The 19469-nt window shown below is 47.1% G+C and overlaps 1 protein-coding gene across 3 annotated transcripts in view; it reads left to right on the top strand.

Moving 5' to 3' along the window:
- DENND2A (DENN domain containing 2A) overlaps window positions 1-19469 on the top strand; it is a 60180-nt gene that overhangs the window by 15703 nt on the left and 25008 nt on the right. For 2 of the 3 annotated variants that reach the window (XM_056340311.1, XM_056340312.1), the window contains exons 2-6: window positions 8626-8724; window positions 10461-11672; window positions 12740-12894; window positions 16139-16260; window positions 17737-17934. In XM_056340311.1, the coding sequence (XP_056196286.1) occupies window positions 8654-8724; window positions 10461-11672; window positions 12740-12894; window positions 16139-16260; window positions 17737-17934 (1758 nt within the window). In that variant the 5' untranslated portion in view covers window positions 8626-8653. The remainder of the gene's footprint in view (window positions 1-8625; window positions 8725-10460; window positions 11673-12739; window positions 12895-16138; window positions 16261-17736; window positions 17935-19469) is intronic. The other variant, XM_056340313.1, reaches the window with a different exon arrangement.

Raw genomic sequence — 19469 nt, 5'->3', positions numbered from 1 at the left:
TGCTTTGAAACAGAAGTGTTACATGCTGTTTTGATCAGGAATTGTCCTTGGCCACTCCTGTGTCATCTCTACCTTAACTTTTCCAAGGCTCTGTGAGAAGAAAATGTCGTCTGGCACATTGTCAGCAGAGGTTTTTGTTTTTAGCAGCTACCTTCTTCAGTAGTTACCTTGTTCCCAAATGTCCTGTCCTTCCAACTCCCTGTGCCAGGCAGCTGATGCTGGAGCTATCCCTGTGGAGCTTGGCCTGCAACCTGCAGCAAATGGGTGGTGGAAGGCAGTAATAGACAGGAGGTGAGAGTAGTTTCTCAGAGGTCCAGCTGCTTTACAACAGAGCAGGGATGGCCTAAGGATGCAGTTGAGACCCAGGGTGACCCACCAGGGTTCGTTTCTTTCCAAGCGGAGTCTTGCCAGTGCAATCCTAACACTGGGCCTATGATAAAGCCCCAGCCTGGGAGTCATATGTGGATGGATACATGCCACCTGCAGTTCAGAGCCAAAGGTTGGCCACCTGACCAGCAGTACAGAATACATTTCTGGGGTTTAGCAAGACCTTATAAATCTGCCCAGAAACAGGGGACCAGACTGCCAGGACTTTATTTTTCCCATGCCGTCAGTTATCCCGCTGGCACCATAGCAGAATAGAGGCAGAAATTGCTTTATTTACTAGCATCCAGTAGAGGCAAAGCCCGGACTAGGGAGAAAGGGAAAGATCCTCAGTCCTAGTCAAGGTCAATGATTTGGACATAAAGATGCAGTCGTTCTGCTTCTGAAGACATCATTGCTGCACTGTGCATGCGTGGGTATGCAGTGAGGGAAAAGTGTGGGATCCACTCAGGATATTGACAATGGAAATGCATGTTTGGAGTCCAGTGTCTTCAGCATGTAGGTGCAGACCATCCGTGTGGAGAAGCATCTTCTAGATAAGCACTATGGACATGCAGAAGCTGTATCCAGGAGTTTAGGGTGTTTGGTAGCCAGGAGAGAGCAGTAGTGGATCTAAAACCTGGGGAATTGTGCAAGCTGCTCAAGTTCTGCCCCGTAAGGGCAGGCAGAAAAAAGGTGCTTAAGCCAGTCTGGTGTCAGGTGGCTTTCTCTTGGTGATACTAGGCCTGAGGGCAAGTAAAACAAACAACCAAACACACACTGGATGCTGTAGGGAAGCAGCTTTTAAGGTAGTAGGTTGAATGGTGGAGGCTTCCTGAGTCTGCAGTGTGGAGGGGAGGCTGTTTCTGCTGGAGCAGAAGGTAGGACACTGAGGTAGGACAGGGGTGGACAAGGAAAACTGAGGCAAGGCTGAGGGCTGGGTAGATCTGGGAAAGCCCTTAGTCTGGGCAGGGAGCGGGAAGTGAGGGGAAGAAGAGTCTACACCTAGAACCCATCACAGAAAGTCCTTAAGATGGCAGGAAGGTATTTGGAGGAGCTGTGGGTAGAGAAGGACTGGCTAAGCAATGATTTGAGGGGACAAGTCTGGAAAGAGAGGGATACAAAGAAAGTGGTGATGGGGAGGGGCAGAGAGGGCCTGGCTGGGACAGCTGGTAGTGGGCATGACATTAGCAGGGAGTGAGGGAACTGGGACTCGAATCGTGACCTCAGACAGTTAAACCCAGGCTGTCTGGGCAAGCAGGAGTAGGTGAGGAAGATGGTATGTAACAAGGATCTAGTGTGAAGAGGTGAGAGGACAGAGGTGGGGGTAGAACAGCGAAGTTTTTTGGAAGGTGGGGTCAAACTTGAAAATAATTGGCAGGCTTGCCTGGGCACTTACAGTCATCTGTGCATCTGTGATCTGCTTCAGTGCAACAGAGGGGAGCAGCTCTACAGGTGGATCTGGGTAATGTAGCAAGTGAAATGAATGTCTGCAGGGGGTTCTTCCTTAATTTGGCAGGTAATGAAGGAGAAATGGCTGGGAACCTACTCACCTGCCCTTCCCAGCTCACTGCCGTGTCAGACAAACCCTGAAAGCAGAGCTGCTGCCAGCTCTGTGTTCCCTGGCCTGGGTGCCAGACATGGGACCATGGGGCTGGCCCCACAGCTGCTTGTGAAGCCTGAAAAATGAAATCTTGCTTGTCCCTGTACTAAGAACAAATTGTAGTTTTGCCTGTAGCCTGTGCAGCCCAGTTTGCTAGTTATATGGTTATATGGTAAGCAACAAATGTCCTTGAAGGGAGGGAGAAAGCAAAATATCGAGTGTATCTGACCCAGCAATGTGATTTCATCCCCTCCCTTCCATGTGCTTCAGCGCTCATCAGGTTTTCCATGACAGGTGACTTGACATCGCTATCTGAGCAGGAAACATTTTGCTTTTCCCTGCTTTTATTTCTTTGCTGGTTTAGTAAGTTGAACTAGCCAGCTTGCTAGCCCATGTTAGCTCAGAAAGGGCTTTAAAAGCATTGGAGCTGATAAAGGAAGCAGGAGCAAGAAGGGAGGAAAACGTAGGCACACCCTTAGTCAATGGCAACTTAGATCTGATCAGGCATGTCCCTTACCAAGGACAGGGATGAGACCACGTTGCCGGCAGCCAAGGGAGGAGCAGGGGCCCAGGGAGAGGGAGAAACAGGGCAGTCCCTTTAACCGTAGTAATCCTTTAAATCAGGTTAGTGACTTATAAGTGGGCAGTGTTTGTTCTGTGGGCTTAGCGAGGGAGAAGGTCAGTAGAATGAATTATATAATAAAATTAAAAACATAACACACAACACAGCTTTTCTGCACACAGGCTGAATGCTGACACTGCAGATTTCTGCATTCCTTGCATTGCAGCGTTGTTCCTCTGACATGGGGTGCATGCACAAAGAGAGAGGTTGCAGTACGTTGATTCCACTTGGGTTTTTTGAAAATACAGTTTGTTTTGACACATGGGATTCTCCTGACCTCATTGTAAGCCCTGTGGTGTAAGATATGATAGATCAAAGGGACAAGTTAGGACAGAGTAGGGCAGGGGTGTAGGAGGCTGTGTGGGATCTAACTCTAAAAGATACTGTAGGAGCTTACAGCTTCCCAGTCACTGGTCCTCCATGAATATGTTTGCATAAGTTTATTCTGCTTTTCTTTATTTAATAAGTGACTTGGGCCTGACTATCTACGATTAGGACCCCATTATGAGTGTGATGAACTGAATGATCCTGCTGTTAGTGTCTTTAATCTCTGACCCACAGGAGGCTTGTGTGGCCAGGACAGAACAATTGGTGCCTGCAAAGAGATGACAGCTCACCTTGTCCCGAACTAACTGTGACCAGCACAGGGTGGTAGAGTAGCTGAGGTGGGAAGGCAGCGCTGGAGATGGCCAAGTCCAGCTCTCTGCTCAGAGTGGAGTTACACAGAGCAGCTTGTTCAGAACACTCTCCAGTTGCATTTTGAGTATCTCCAAGGATAGAGCCTCCACAACCTCTCTGGTGCTCAGTGACCCTCTTGGTAAAAAAAGTCTTTCTCATGCATAAGTTGAATTGTCTTTTCACTGAATGCTACTGAGAAGCTCTGCTGTTGTGGAGGTGGCCTTTTGTCCCAGACCTTGGGGTACGCTCATCTGGAGGGCTGGCTGGGAGAGGAAAGAAGTGGACTTCATGGAAGTCCTCTGAGGAGAAACTGTTGCTATTATCAGCTTGGGAAGGCTCATGGCACATGTCACAGAGCTTTGGGTCAAACACCCTGAGCTCACGTTTCAGAAAACCCTTGTCTTGCTGCTGGATTGGCATTGGGTACCTCAAAACAGTGACTCCCCCACTGCAAGCATCTTGTTTTGCCAAGGAAGCCTAGTCTTAGCCTTCTTGGCTGTAGCCACGTCTCTGCTTGGCTAGTGTCCTTCCTGCTCTGCAGGGGCTCACCTCCTCAGGTCACGCTGCTGCTGGGGACCTCGGGAAGGCAGTGTGCTCATACCCAGGCCCAGGAATGCTGCCTGGTGCTGGGGCTGTGCACAGGGGCATCACAGTGGCCTCTGTGTATGCGCACAAGCACGAATACTCTGCTGCTTCCCCCAAAGGGAAACAGGCTCCAAATAGAGCCAGGGCTGGGGGAGGGAGCCTTGAAGGCTTTAACTCTTGGCTCCCCCTTACTCACAATTTTCCTGTTAGTGTTTTGTCTTCTTGGTATCCTTCCTGTTCTTTATATATGTATGTTATATATTGTTGTCTCATCGCTGTCTGTATGTTGCGTCCTTTGTTCTGTAAAGCACTGGAGCGGAGAGGTGTTACTTGCAGGCTTTGGCTGGCTGCTTGGGGTTACTCATGAAAGTTAACTGGAGAGACCATTTCTGTGAGCACCAAGGAGAAGAAATGCAGTGTGTCTTTTTTTCTTCTTGGACGAGAGTTTGACCAGCTGTGGGTTGCCCGAGGTGCTGTGAAGCCTTACTGTTTATAGGTGCTGGTGGTGTGGCTAGTATCTAGTTACGGACTTGGATCCAGTTTTTGTGTGAGGTACAGAGTAAACAGAGCAAAGAAAATCTTGAGACATGACCTCCAGCATGCAGCAATAGTAATACCCATCTTCAAACCACAAGACCCTTTGAGGGAGGCTTGGTTTATTCCCCACAATTGAAATAGCAAAGAAAGGAGGCTTGGTAAGCTTGCTGCCATCACAGCCTCACCTTCCTGGGCGCAAGACTTCGTGTGTGTGACCCATGTGCTGGCTGTATACGTTTCTGATGATGTAGGCTACAGGGCATTTGGTGCTCCTTTGGCTTTTGGTATCATCTGGTGGCTGCACCAAGTGCAGTGGGCAAAGCTGGTTTCTTTCTCTCCCTGAAGGAGTTTAGCTCTTATTCCTCTAGAAGGCTTCTCTGTCCTTCGGGGGTGGGAGCGTGCCTACTGTCAGCACCTCTTTTTTATTCACCGGTTGCTTTGGAAACGTCGCATAGTATCCAGTGCCCTGAACCAGATGTGCGTAATCCAAAAGCGTTTTGATCGGAAGTGGGGAAGAGGGCATTGGGGAAAGGGGGGGCGGGAGGAAAACTTAAATTAGAAGAAAGCCAAACAGCTATTGCTGGAGACGGATGATTACAGCTCATTTCAAGGCTGTTTCCTGCATGCCAATGATAGATCAGTAAACAAACGCCTCTTTGCGAACACAAAGCAGGCAGGAACTCTGTTTGGAAGAGAGAGGTCGGGGTAGGTCTCGCTTCACTTGGTAGCAGGAAGCCCCTATCACATGGCCCTGGGAATTGTGAGGCCGGGTGCATGTGGGAGATACGCCGAGAGGCTTCTGCTGGGAGACTTCACATCCTTCCCGGGGTCTGGCCAACAGGTTTGAGAGCTCCCTCCCCTCCCTCTTTCCTCCCACCTCCTCCCCTGTCCTTCCTTTCCCAGTTTAATTTTGAAACAATACCAGATGACAGCTTTGTTCCCCCCAAACAATGGCAGGCATTACTGAATAAATTGCAGTGGCAAGGCTCTCCAAATGGGGCTCCGCATCTTCTCTCTCTGTTTATGGCCATGCTGCTCCAGGATGTACGTGCCAGGAGGAGCAGCCCTGGGCTTGGGTTGCTGTGGGGCATTGCTGGTAGAAAATTCTTGTGTGTTTTTTAGAGAAAGCAGCAATCAGTCAAGAAGTACCAGACTGATGTATGTATGTCCTTCTCAGGTTGCCTGCTAACTGAACTCGGTCCTACTCCAGTTTCTTCTAGGCAGTTTGTAGGGACCTGGTCACATTGCACGAGGCAGGAAAGCAGAGCATTTCAGATGACACTTCTGAGCCTCTGGCAAGTCTCTCTTCCCCATCCCTACACACACTCTCACAAGTTCTCTCTCTCCACTTCCTTCCCTCTTTCCCTCCTGTCCACACAATCTTATCACCTCCCTTCTACCAGACTGGGTACATGTTGGACCCCTTCCATTAGCTGCTTTGTCTAAAACTCTCAGCAAGCTATAGCAGGTCACAGAGGTGCTCCATAGAGAGCCTGAGCCAGCAAACAGAGTGACGTGTGGTTGATCGTAGCAGAGGCATGGGGAGGCAGGAAGAACAGGAGCTCCCCTTGCCCTTTGCAGTGAACTATCATGTTAGCTCTTGGTGTCTCGTGGAGTCAAACCTCAGCAGAGATCAACTACCTTTTGTTTTCCTACTGGAGGCAATTTTCCATCACTGCCATCCCAGCTTCCTCATCGGGTGCTAGCAATGCCTGTGGGTCAGGCCTGCAAGTTGTTTCTGGTGACCTTATTAATGGAAGAGATGATCCCATCACCTCTGAAGTTCATTTGGGCTTGGGATCAACCCCAAGCAAATTATCTGACTCTTAGACTAATTGGAGGGTACCTTATTGTTTTCTGCTATTTTATTCCAGAGGTGACTCTTTTTTCCCCCCTCATGTCTTCCAGTGTGTTTGGATAAATATCCACTCTTCTAGGCAGGGCCAGCTGATATCCTACAATAATCCCCTGGGTGATGCTGAGGACACCCTGTATACCCTGCTGCTCAAGGGTGAAGGCACAGTAATCTGTCTCTCTCCTAGGGTACTTTACCCCCTTAAGTGGCCTGTGTTGTCAGTGGGTGTGTTGGTAGGTACCTGGTTGTTGCCATGTTGCAGCGTCTGATGTGTTGCTGCTTTGGAAGCTTTTGGCCCGCTCTTTAATCTGCCTAGCGTATGTTGCTTTCGTTACTATTGCCACACATAGTGCCTGGGGGGACAGACGGCCCTCTGGCCTTGGCTCCAAGTCATGCTGATCTGCTGATTGGTGCTTCTTTCATGGGAGACTTTTTGCAGCACTGAGCAACTGCTTTGTGCCTTGCTTCTGCTCACCAAGGGTGATGGGGGTCTGTTCCATCCACTACAGATGAAGAAACAAGTCCATGTCTTATTCTGTATTATCTCCTTTTTGGCCTCTCCCGCAGGAGGTGCATCAGGTACGTGATTATGCTGAGCACCAGCACACATTTCCTCATACTTAGATGATCATTGTCAAGGCAGTGTTTGTTAGGGGCTGTTGGAAAAGGCTCAGAGATGGAGTTTCCTGATGGGAAAATTGTGTGAGTTTATCAAGACAGAGGAACTCATCCTAAGTGAACTTTTGGTGTGGCAGCAAAGCCACAGGGGTTGCGTGTATGCCGACTCCCATTGCTGTGCTATTTCTTGCTGCTAAAGGCAGTGACGAGGAGCCAGTCCGGCCACTGACCCTGCTTTGCGAGGCACTGAATGATGAGTGAAGAGACCATCCCTGCTCTAAGGATGTTGTAAGCCAAGTGCAGAGCAGCCTCTGTTGCAGTTTTGCAGGAATCTGCTTTGGCTGCCTGGGTGAGTCATTCTTTGGCCAGGGAGTGAGCAATCATTAGCTTTTCGTTATTCTCAATCCATAACAGTTAACGGATGGATGAATAGATTTTGTTCCTAAGGCCGGTAAATTTTCTTGACAGCGTTGCAAGGCTGCTCTGTGTCTAGAAGTAAAGTGAGTGTTTGTTCCAGTTACTAACGAGGAAGAGAAGCCAAAGGGGTTTATTGTCTGGGGAAAGAGAATCTGCTAAATGGTTAGCAATGAGCTGCCCTGAGTGTGTACACATTGAGTTGACCCAGAGTTCACTCCTCGCCTCAGGAACGTTGCCAGTGTGGGATAAAGGGAAGGAGAGAAAACTGCGAACAAACAAGACTGATTTTTAAATATTTTTTTTTTCTTTTTCCCCTCTTTGCCCAAAATACTTGAACAGTGGAAATGAGAGATCCTTTTGTTCTTTACTGTTTCTGGTGTGGTGGGTTTTATATGTTTAACGACAAGAACCTACTAGATTTCCCGAGGCACTCATCTTGCCAAGTGCTAGGCATGGTGGAGCAGCATCTGGCGGACCAGCCAAGTGGACAGATTTGAGAGTCTTCAGATTTTCTAAATATACTACAAGGTGGTGAGCTTTTGTCATTGCAGTGCTGCAGAGCATGCAGACCACCCCGAGACGTGAGGAAAGGTGGTGCTGTAGAGTAACAGAGTAATTATTTTATTTTTTATTTAACAAGGACAAGTATTGTGGGGCAATAAAAAGGACAAAGTTTGTTGCATTGACTGGGTAGGAGCAGTACTCAAAAGAAAGAGACAGACTGTCCCTCCATGAATGTCAGAAATCATGAGGCAAGCAGAATGACTCATTTTTGTGACTGATTTATCTTACCCCCATGAGGCATTGTCCTCTGAAGTCAGATCAGTAGCAGCCTAATGTGGCCCACCAGAGAGAAGGACACCAGCGGCTGCAGCACAGTGTCTCTTCAGCATAAATTGTTTTCTGTCCCAAGCTGGGGACGTTGTGATAGTGTTGCATGCACAGGAATCACTTTGGTCATGTGGCCGTAATACAGGCAGTTTTAAAATTGTTTTTGTTTTAGTTTTATGCGAAGGAAAAAAAAATTAAATCTGCTGAGATTTTGGCAACAGTTACAGCCTTCATAAAGCGTGCTCTGTATTCAAGTCATGGCACAGCAGTTGATATTGGATCAAAGATAATTTTTGCCCTCAAAACCCATTGACTCCTCCCTGGGCTTCTGAGCGGTAATTCTATCAACCCTCTTCCCATTTTGCAGAGGAGGAAACTGGGGGTGTCCTCAGAGAGATGTCTTGTCTCACTTCAGTTTTTCTGGATTTCAAGGAGAAACATGCGTGTGTGTGTGTATAAGGAATAGAGAGGGATGCTGAGCACAGAGCAACGCCTCTTCCTTGTGTCTGTCTGCAGGTGAGCTGCTGCCCTGCTGTGTGCTGACATGATGACAGCTAGCAAGGCGGCCGATGTGAGCAGCAAGTCTGAAAGCAGTGTCTGCAAGTCTGTTGAGAGGTGAGAGCTTTCTGTGTTTCAGTGTCAGAGTGTCTTGCTTGTGTTTATTAGGCCTTAACAGAAAGAAAACCAAAGGAGGGAAACGTTCTCTCTGCTCTGCACTGTCCCTCTCTCCTCACATGTTAAAACACATCCCTGTAGATCTTGGGTGGTTTCATCACCATCTCAGGACTGTGACATTGTGCATTTTAGCATGCAGTCAGACTGGTAATGTCCTAGACTCACAGAGGTCTGCCTCGAGGCAAGGCCATTTGTGCTGATGATATCCCTGTCAGTGTTTGCCTCACCTGCGCTTGAAATCTTCGGTGCTGGAGACTGGGCAGACAAGCCCTGCTGTCCCCACCCACTGCAGGCTTTTCCCAGTGTCCAGCCTTGGTTTCTACTCTGCAGTCCAACCGCCAGCGGCACTGCGATGCCCTGCTCCTTGGGAAAGGCCATGGTGTTCACAGTGCCAGCTCTTAACCACAGCTGTTGTCTTAACCAAAGTTGTCACTGAGACAGCCAGGAGTTAAATAACTGTGAGGCTAGGGAAGGACAGTATCTGGCTCAGGTCCCATTTCTGCTCAGAAACCTATCCCAGACTCAGCCTGCACTACAACTGAGTCTGCAATGGCTGCCAGCGTTGCTTAACTCGGGAAAAAGCTCGAGGCCTGCCAGCACACAGGGTATCCACATGAATGCTCTTACAAGAGCGCTGAGTTCTGGAAGAGGCATGCTTGATAAGTTCAAGTTAATGGAGCAGATTTTCCAAGTTGAATCTCACGGTTGGGATCATGGTTAAATGGGACTAATGATGTAGCTTTGCGTGCTGGTAACTACCCTGTGTTGTCCTGGTGCTTTTTCCCAAGCCCAGGCAAACCCCAAAGACATGGCCAAGCGCTTTGGTTCAGAAACATTTTGTGTTGGAATAACTATCTGTTCAGCTGGAACTTTATTATATTGATGAAATGTCACAGTATTGATACTGTGATATCACACACTTGGAAATCTCTAAACTAAATATATTCAGGATTTTTGGTGCAGTTTGGACTGAAACAGTGAAGACGTTTAATCCTTTGCTTTGAGAGTGTTGAATCTGCTGTCCAGGTGCTACATCAGTGCTCTAGGCTGAGGGAGTGTGTCTGGGTACATGGGAGCCCAAGCTCATGTGTGGCCCAGGATGGTATGGCCACTGGAGTGTAATAAAAAAAGTGCAGTCTTTGTGCATTGATATGCATTTAGAGAACTTTTGTATGGACCAAGAGAGATCCCCTGAGCAGGCGCTAGAGGAATGCCAGCTGTATCATGTGTTTTCTCCTCTGGTTAACAGCAGCAATTTTGCTGTTTGCAGATGGTCCATGTTGCATTTACTTGCAGTGGACCTGCTTAATGCCCTGACAATGTCCAAAACTACAGCACTTCTGAACACACACACACACAAATGCTGGTGAATGCTCATTGGTATCAGCATGTCTGATGTACAAAAAAAATACCTCTCTCACCTGCCACCTACTTCTGCCACAAAGAAAGGCTTCATTTCAAACTGTGTCTTAGCTGTAATAAGAGGGGAGCGTTGTGTTCTGGCTAGAAGGACCTTTCCCTGAGCATCCTCCCTACTAAGCCCATCTCTCAAGTGCTTGGTTTGAGCATCCTCTGCTGTTACCAGCTTTACAAGTAGAGCTTGTGGAGCTGATGGACTAAACCAGGGGTGAAAAATGGCAGTGAATGTTTCTTCTCTTTTTGTCTTTGGTGTGTAGGATCAAGCTTGCAGATATAAACAACATAGCAGCTGTGAAGAAATTAGAAAGACCTTTGTGTGGATTCTTGAGTGACAGATGTTCTGAAGGTGCGTCTGTCACCCTGGGCTTAATACCTGAAGCTGAACCAGTTTCTTCTGTGGTGAAGAACCCACTGGGAGCCTTGGAGAACTTGATGCTGGATCCAAGGCTAGACTGCTTTCAGCAGAACATGCTTAGTCCCAAAATGATCATCAGTGACCCGTCTGTGGATCTGAATGTTAAAGAAAACAGTAAAATCATCAGGAGACAGATAGGAGGCACTCAGAGTATACGGTCACCTGGAAAAATTGGCTTGAGGAATAAGTCCTTCAGCATCAAGGACAAAATTTCAGAGTGGGAAGGGAAAAAGGAAACACAGTGTGCTCCTCGCAGAGAGGAGGAGCAGGGATTTAAGGAGGAGCACAAGGTGCCCTGTGTAACTGAGAAGACAAGTGGGGAAGCACTGGTGACTCGGAAAGTGGAGACCAAGAGACTTATGAACTGGGAACTGGAACGCAAAGGAGCAGGCAAAGAGAATGAACGGAAAGCAGGAACTCAGAAAGGCACAGGGCAGGCGGCAGAGCGAAAGGGGGAAGCGCAAAAGGATGAGGAAGTGGAATCCAGCCCTGGAAAATGCAAAGAGGTGAAAGGTGGGAAGTGGGAGGTCCAGAAGGAGAATCTTTCAGTGCTTAGTCAGGTAAAGAAGCTGGAGCAGGCTTTGAAAGATGGCTCAGCAGAGCTGCAGCCGCAGTTGCCTGGTACTTACTATTCCCCACAGTGCTTGCAGGAGAAGGCGGCACAAGGACACACTGCTCCTGAGGGCCATGAGAGCGTATGTGGGGCTGAGCTCAATAAAAAGCTTCTTGGCTTGGACTCTGAAATCAGTGAGCCGATTTTTGGGACCCTAGAAGAGGTAAGAACTTCTCACGTGAAATCCAAGGACTGCGCAGTGGAGAATGTGTACACAGAGCCAGGGGTGCCAGAAAAGAAACCCTTCATCAACCCACTGCCAAAGCCCCGGCGGACTTTCAAACATGAGGGGGAAGAGGACTGGGTGCCAGCAGCTAGGAATAAAAGAAACTTACCCCCTCTGCCATCCATCCCTCCCCCTCCTCTACCCTCCTCTCCTCCCCCGTCAGCTGTCAGCAGGAGGCTCTGGAGTGGGAAGCACAAGAACAACGCTGACCACAGGTATTCGGGCTGTGTTTCACAAAGGTGTTGGTCTTGATGGTGGAGTCCTGCCTTCCTGTATCTCTCTGGGAGGGATGGATCTTCCTTGGTCACCCGTAATCCCCAATCCCCAGAGAGCCTTGCTGGCCATAACCAGCACTCAGCCATCTCTCTGAGAATGTATGAGTGGCCAGCACAACTTCACAGGATAATTGTGAAGGGATAAGTCATGGCAGATTTGGGCTTTAAGGTCACTATATTATGTGGCTTAACCTTCAAGCCCGGGATTGAGAGGTTTGGGGTTTTGGTTTTTTTAGCAGAAAATCTATTTCATTACAAAACTGCTACAGCTGCAGCAGTTTGGAATGATAATCTCCATCTGGAATGATAATCTCTAGATTCTACTTCACCATTTTCACTGTTCATAGTAAACCTATTCCTCTGACTGAATCTGATGTCTACATGTTCTTCTGGTGTGCTTTCTTGCCTTTTCTCCCCTCCCACATGATTGTCACACTTTTGGGGTAGGGAGCATAAAATGCATAGCTGTTTCCAGTGACTTCTGCATAAACTGTCACCTAAAAATTCTTGGCTTGGGTGCAGGAAGGAAACTGAAACTTTCCAGGCTTGTTAGTGGAGGACACTTAATTGCTTTTACCCTTTCTACCATCCTGCATGTGAGTATTGCTTTCCTGTACTGCTCAAAGAGAGCTGATTTTGGGCCGCCTCTGTTCCTGCCAAGGGTGGGATCTGCGCTGTAAATGGACCGCTCATGCCCTAAGGTTCTGTGCAGTGTTGCAGGATGTGCCACTTAACACTCGCATCTTCACAGTGTGTTATTGCCGTGACAACCCAGATTATCTACGGCATCCCCAAAATGCCTTTATTTGTGTGGCTGATAAAAATAACCAATCTCAGGGTCATTTTTTCATGCCTTATATGGGATGAGGCTGTGAAACGTTCTCAGTAATTCATTTTGTCAACCGTGTGGCATGTTGAAGTGAATTAGCTGTGATTTGATTATAAATGCTGGAGTTAACTGTATCACCCTCCTCTTTGCTCCTTCTCCCCTCCCATCAATGGTGCAGGAAGTCATATGAATTTGAAGACTTGCTGCAGTCATCGTCAGAGAATGGCCGGGTGGATTGGTACGCGCAGACCAAGCTGGCCCTCACACGCACTTTATCTGAGGAGAACGTCTATGAAGACATCCTGGGTAGGAGCTTTGGACAGGACATACTGGGTAGGAGCTTTGGACAGGGAAGGGATTTGACTGCTAATGCTGAGTAACTGAGAAGACTCATGGCCAACAGGCACTCACCACAGGTGCTGAATGGAGTATGTTTATTATCCAAATGCAAACTAAGACACATTTTATGCGGTTTATTGGCAAGTGATAAGAAAAATGGATGGAATATTTCAAAACACATCAGCTTCAAAGGTGAACCTTAGACATGTGGGAACCAGCTTTAATTTTTTGCTGGCATCTCTCCCCTGTCTTCCTTTTGTCATCTAGACTAGTTCTCGCAGCTCTGGTCTGTCCACGGTGGTGAGCTTGTTACTGCTGAGATAATGCAAACAGTCTGAAAACATAGGCTTGAATTCAGTTCCACGGTTCAGAAGTAGGATTGTGTATGGCTCCAGGTACCATTGAAATTAAGAAACCAGGTCCTACAGTCTTTGAAACTGAGTTTTATTTAATTCTCTAACTTCAGCAGCAGATCAATGCCATTTTAAAGATTATTTCCTGTAACCCTCTCCATTTATATGGTGTTTTTGAATATTGTGAGTTAGATGGCCTTTTACAGAACATAGAATGGAAGCGTCCCTCTTGAAAAAGCCCTAATAAGTTTTAGTAGCTGTAGGCTGGTGCTGTGTAAAGCTCATGGCTGTGTTTTAACAGAATAGGAAGAGAATAGCTGTATCAGCTCACGCTGTGCAGCTGTAATCCTACAAAGGTGGTCTGTGTTGTTCAGCATGGGAGGAGCTGTGCTTTCTGAGGAGTAGACCAGGCATTACTAGTTGGATATGAATAAAATCTGATCATAGCTGATGAGAAAGATCTCTTAAAGGAATTGTTTTTCCTTTGGGACTGATGGCAGACAAGGTGATGCCAGTCCATCCTTTTTGACATTTTTTGAAGCTGTTGGCCTCATTTGTGGAGCTCGAAGCCTTGTGTTTGCTTTTTTTCTTCTCTTTACTTGGGGGGCAAAGGAACAGGGAGTGCCTGAGCAGCTACTGGACTTTTTTGTGTTGGGGCGGGGTGGGAGGTCTCAGAAACCACTGTGTAAGGGTCACCTCATCAGCTGGAATAACATGGATAACGTTACAGAGTGGCTGTATAGGCAAATCGATCCATTCAAACACAAGCAAACCCCTGTGTCCCAAGCTTGCAGGGAACTCAAATACCAGGCTGAAATCTCTCTCCCCTCCAGCTTTTAGTTGCAAAGCTTAGAAGAAAACAAAGTTACGGATAATTGTCAGCTAATGGGGCATGTTTGGTTTTTTGTTTTCTTGCTGCATGTTTAGGCTTTGCGTGGAGTCAGTGAACTTTAATTGGTTCCTGCAGTCCTGGTGGTGTTACCATGAAAGCTTGGGAAAAGGGGTCGACAGGGATAATAAAGAAAGCTGCAGTTTTGTTTTTCACAAGACCACAGATGGGTGTAGTCCACAAAACAACATATGAGAACCACACCGATGGAGGGGGAACAAAAAAGAACCTTCAGCCACAGGACACTAGTGCTGACACACAGATAATCATGTGTGTCCATCACGGCATGCAAGCACATACATACACCCCATATTCATATGTGTGACTTACAGGGGGTTCAGCTATTGGTGGGAGAACTGTTCCCTTTCCCAGGAAGTCACACAGATTCCCTGCATGCACCATCTGTTTACCTGTTTGCCATTGCTTACCTGGAGTATTGCAAATTGTACTGGGCAGATGGATGAGAAGGTTTATTTGTCAAAAAGAGGGAAATGGTGTTTCTTCCAGACTGAGACTAACTGGATGTGCTGCTGAGCAGTTTGAGGATGGGTAGGCAACAGAACCCAAGCTTGTTCTTTTTTCTCCTATCTGTCCAGGTATGTGACAGAAAGGGGAGTCACTTTCAGGGGCAGGAGCGTGTTTGCTTACAGGATGTTCATGCAGACTTGCTTTGCTGGTGTTGCACATGCTTTCCTTCTCCTTGGTGAATTCAGATCCACCACTGTAGTGATGGGCATCATCAAACCACTGTAGAAGACAGTGTTGGAAAAGACTTGGGTTTCTGTCCTTGTCTGAAGACTTCCGCTGCACTCCTGCTTGCAGGCAGGTGGGAATGCAGCAGTTGGACAGATCCTACAGCCATTACCGGTGCCCACTCCAGAGGCCTGCAGCATCACCAACCTCCAGTCTTTGCTCTCAGCCAAGCATTCATGACAGTAAGAAAAAGGCAGCTGCTTGGAGCCCCAGCTGTCCACTGGGATGGCATGAAATGGTGGCAATGAAGAGAGAAACCTTGTAACAGATTGCCTGCCCATACAGGTGCTTGGGCTAAGCCTTTGTCATTGGTTTATTAGATGCTTGGATGGAGATGTCACAACCTGCTTTTTCAGAGTTGTGTGTCCTTTTTGAACATGCCTATGTTTGCATTTCCCAGCACTGCTGAAGAACGGGGTTTAAGAAATACATTATATGTAATTTTGGCTGTTTAAAACTCAGATTAGTTGTGTGCCTCATCTCCAGAATCAGTGGAAAGTGACACCTCTGTGTGGTCATTCAAGCCTTGTGGTTTTGAGGGGATCCTAGGTAAGAATGAGCTGAACGTTACTTCAGCAGTGTCCCTCCCTACCCCGCCTCCTGTAGAGGGAGAGCATCCTGACTTTTAGGTGGCCTGGGTTAGATGAGGCGAATCCTTCTCGCTTTCTAAAGTGGGGCACGTGAGATTTGTTTGAAAACCTGTGTTGTGTGACCAACATCTATGTTCAGAGAAGGGATTAAATCTTCCTGCAGAGTCAGCCCAAGAGCAGTGCGTTGCTTCAGCCCAATTAAATGATGACCAGAGGTCCCTGTAAATGTGAGGTTTAAACAGAAGAGAGAGGACCTTTATGCTAGCCTTCAGCTCACAGTTTCATTTAGACAATCCTAAGCAGAAGACTGGAAAGAAGGAAATACAACTATGGGCCAACGTGCATGAGAATCTCACAGCTCCTCTGAAGACAGGGAAACAAACTTGAGGACTCACTAGGTCTTTTCCATCTGTAGTATCTGTGACATGTTCCTATGGCTGCGTATGTCAGTGTCAGGGTTTGGACACTGTCCAGCAAGCAGCTGGACTTCTAGGGCTATGGAGAGAATGAAGCAATGCAGGAATGCTTGAGAACAGGTCTTTGGTCTGATGTGGGAGGTGGGAGAAGGCCAGCAGATCCCAAAACAGATTTTTATGGCAAACCTCAAGGATTTTCTGCACTTACAGTTTCTTGCTTGTGGCTTTTTGCTGCAGATCCACCATCGAAGGAAAACCCTTACGAAGACATTGAGACCAACAGCCGCTGTTTGGGGAAGAAATGTGTCCTGACCTTCCCAGCATCACCCACCTCTTCTGTACCTGGGACTCCCACTAAGGTACTTTGATTCAAGTGGCCACCTCTCTTGCTTCAGAAGGTTTTTGGGTGAAATCCAGGCCCTGTGTGGAAAAGGTGGAGTTTTGTCAATGACTTTCATCATGTTAGGGTTTTTTCCTTTTTGTTTTTTACCACAGAGTACAGTGTGATAAGAGGGGGGGATTTATTGCATCAGACTGCACTTCTTGCTCAGAGCTCAGGGCTTACCAAGGCCAGCCTTGCCCTCAGCCTCCCAAGCCGTTCTGGTTGGTTCCTGTTGTCTGTTTAGATAGTCCAAGCCTGGAACAGCAGGGACTATGTCACAGCAGAAGTCATCTTGGCAACAGCTGGGTTCAGAGTGGATAACAGGGATCTAAACATGGTTTTCCTGACCAAAAGGTTTTCTTATGCTCTCCATGCAGCTATTATTAGAGCTGTTACCCAGTGTTTTCAGAAGTTTGATGTGCAGTGTTTGTTGATGTGTTGCTGTTTTCCAACCAGCTTAATCAGCAACTGAGGTTTCTTTGGATAATTCAACACTTAAAAGTTAAAGTTGTTCTGTGGTTCTCAATCCCTTCTCCTTGTTGCTAGTGAGATGAGGATCTGCAAGGGTCTGTGAACATTAGGGTGGAGTCGATTTCCCTCGGAGAGCTTTGTAATCATCTGTGTATCCTGATTTCCCACCTCTGCTATCGAAAGGGGGCTGCAGTGTTACACAGGAATGCTTTTCACTGTAGATATGGTTCCCGGTAGGAGACACTTAGTAAAGGGCTGAATGGGAGTAATTGTGTTACACTACAGTACTTTGACATCTAAAGGCTGTGATCTGCATCAGTCAGAAAAGAAGTGCTGCAGCTCTCTTGCCAACTAACGGGTTTGCAACTGCAGCTGAGCTTTCTGCTTCTCTGGTGCTGTTTTTGGACATGGACTTCAAGAACTTTGGTGCTTAAATATCTGTTGTGCTCCCACTGAACTTGCTAATGAGCTTGGGAGGAAGCCAGTCTCCACAATTGTCTATCATGGCATTTCTTGAACCCTCATCTGAAATATCTAATTCTGGCTACTGTCAAAGACAGCCATACTGACAGTGCGTTTTGTCTGGTCTCACTGCTTCTGTGTTGCTGCTGATTATCCCAAATGTGTGTGGTTGGCTGGTTGGTTAGTCTTGTCCTGTTTACAGTTCCAGCCTGGATTACACAAGTCCTGAGAAGTTGTGGGTTTTCTCAAACTGGAGCAAGGCTTCTTGGCCAACCCCTGAGATTGTGTTCTGGTCTGGAATGAATATGGGATAGTTAAATTGCTGGTCAAGATAGTCCTGGTCTAGCCTGGCAGCTGGATGAGTTCTTTGCATGTGCAGAAATCTGTGAAAGTTCTCAGGGCTGTTTTGCCAGCTGAGTGCTATGGCTGCCCCACTGGATTTGCTGCCATGACAGTGTTAGCAATGAAGCAAAGGTACGAGAGGTACTGTGTTCATTCGTTCCTTCTCCTCCATTTCCAGTTGCTTTCCAAGCCCATTTTTTTCCGACAAAACTCAGAGCGGCGGAGTTTCAAACTGCCAGACATTCGAAAACTGAGCCGTGATGGGACTGGGTCACCATCTAAAATCAGCCCTCCCTCAACCCCCAGCAGTCCAGATGACACCTTCTTCTCCTTGGGAGACCCTCAGAATGGGAAGAGGAGAAGGAAGATTCCCAAGGTAAATCTAGGGCTTTCTCTTTTATGTTTGGCTTCTTCCAGACAGGAATGTGAGTACAAGACAATGGTTTTTTTCAGTTTGCAGTGTGGCATTCCTGCAACAAAGCTGTTGTCCTGGCGGTTGACTTGACTTGTTTAACCCCCTTTCTGCCTGAAGAAGGCGGCTCACAAACATCTCTGCAAGTTTTGAAGCGGTTATTTTTCTGTCTGAGTTATCATAGTTATCAGGAGAGAGAATAATAATAACAAGAAGAAAAAAGGCATTTTAATTTTTGGATAAAAGTTGAAGTTTGTAAGAGGCAAAAAAAGCAATTAGTGTTTTTGCAAAAGACGTACCCCGTCATATTTCTTTCTTTGCTTCGTGGATGAAATTGTCTCTGTGTTGTGATGTTCCCACCTGGCAATCTGTTGTTCTTTGCTAGGTCTTATGGATGCATTGGTTGGTTGTAATTCAAGGTAGGGTGTGATTGTAGATGAACAATGAAAATACTAACATTTGAGTGACACAAGGAGTTCTCTGTAGTCAAGAGCATTTTCTGGAGCAATGTTTCCTACTTCATATCTAGATACAGCATGACTCCATTTCAATTTTATTTCTTTTAGATCTAGCTGGAAGTGTATTCAGTCCAAATGAGGTTCAGCAGCAGTCTATCTATTGAATGTTTCAAAAACAGAGTTATAAAAACACAGTTCCTTATCCTAGTCTTTGCAGGAGAAGCAGAGGCTACCAGGGGCTGTCTGTGGTGGGTTTTTTTCTGAACCCACTGTTTTCATTTGGGGGAAAAGGGATATGTTTGTGTATCTTCTTTGTTTCCTGGTTGCCAAATCTGTGTTCATGTTTGCGTATCTGATTTTTTTAATGCCCTCTCTGTATAGGTCAGCTCTTCAGGAATGAGCCAAAGACTACAAATGTCTAGGGTTTTCTTTCCCAGTACGCTGACACGTCTGTGCATGTGCTTGAGCTCTGTCAGTGTGTTCACACATACTTTATGTCAACTGAAGGGAGGATTACAAGTATGTATTTACCAGGCAGTGCCACTGAGCAGTTGTGCAGAGCAAGCTCAGAACAGATTGATCCATTGTGTCAGTGGCAAGATCAACCTCAGACTTGAGCTGGGCAGCTGGGTGGAGGCTGTACTTCCACACCAGAGTATCCTGCCTCTCACTTAAAAATTTGGATTCAAAGTTCCCTGACCAAGTGTGTGGTGGACCTGTTCTACCTTGAGCTCTCAGCACGTGTGTGCAGGGATCCCAGACTTTCTGGAATAAATCTGAATGCTGTGGCTATGTCCTCCTGCTTCTGCCTGCGACCTTGGCAAGGAGTCAGCTCTGCTCAGGGAGGTTTGGGGAAGCCTGGCATGGTCCTTCTGCAATTCCACTCTCCTTCAGGGACAGATAGGGAGACCAGAGACACTGAATGAACCACTAAGCGCAGCTATGCCCAAAACTGAAGTGTCTTCTCTCCTGGCCAGCTGGGGGGCCAGAGATTAAAGGATTTGCAAAGAAAACCACTAGTACAAGGTACTTCAGCACCAT

Source organism: Falco biarmicus, chromosome 5 (assembly GCF_023638135.1).
Source record: "Falco biarmicus isolate bFalBia1 chromosome 5, bFalBia1.pri, whole genome shotgun sequence".
Taxonomy (NCBI): domain Eukaryota; kingdom Metazoa; phylum Chordata; class Aves; order Falconiformes; family Falconidae; genus Falco; species Falco biarmicus.
Note: the sequence above shows the minus strand (reverse complement) of the source record. Positions and strands in the feature narration are given on the sequence as shown.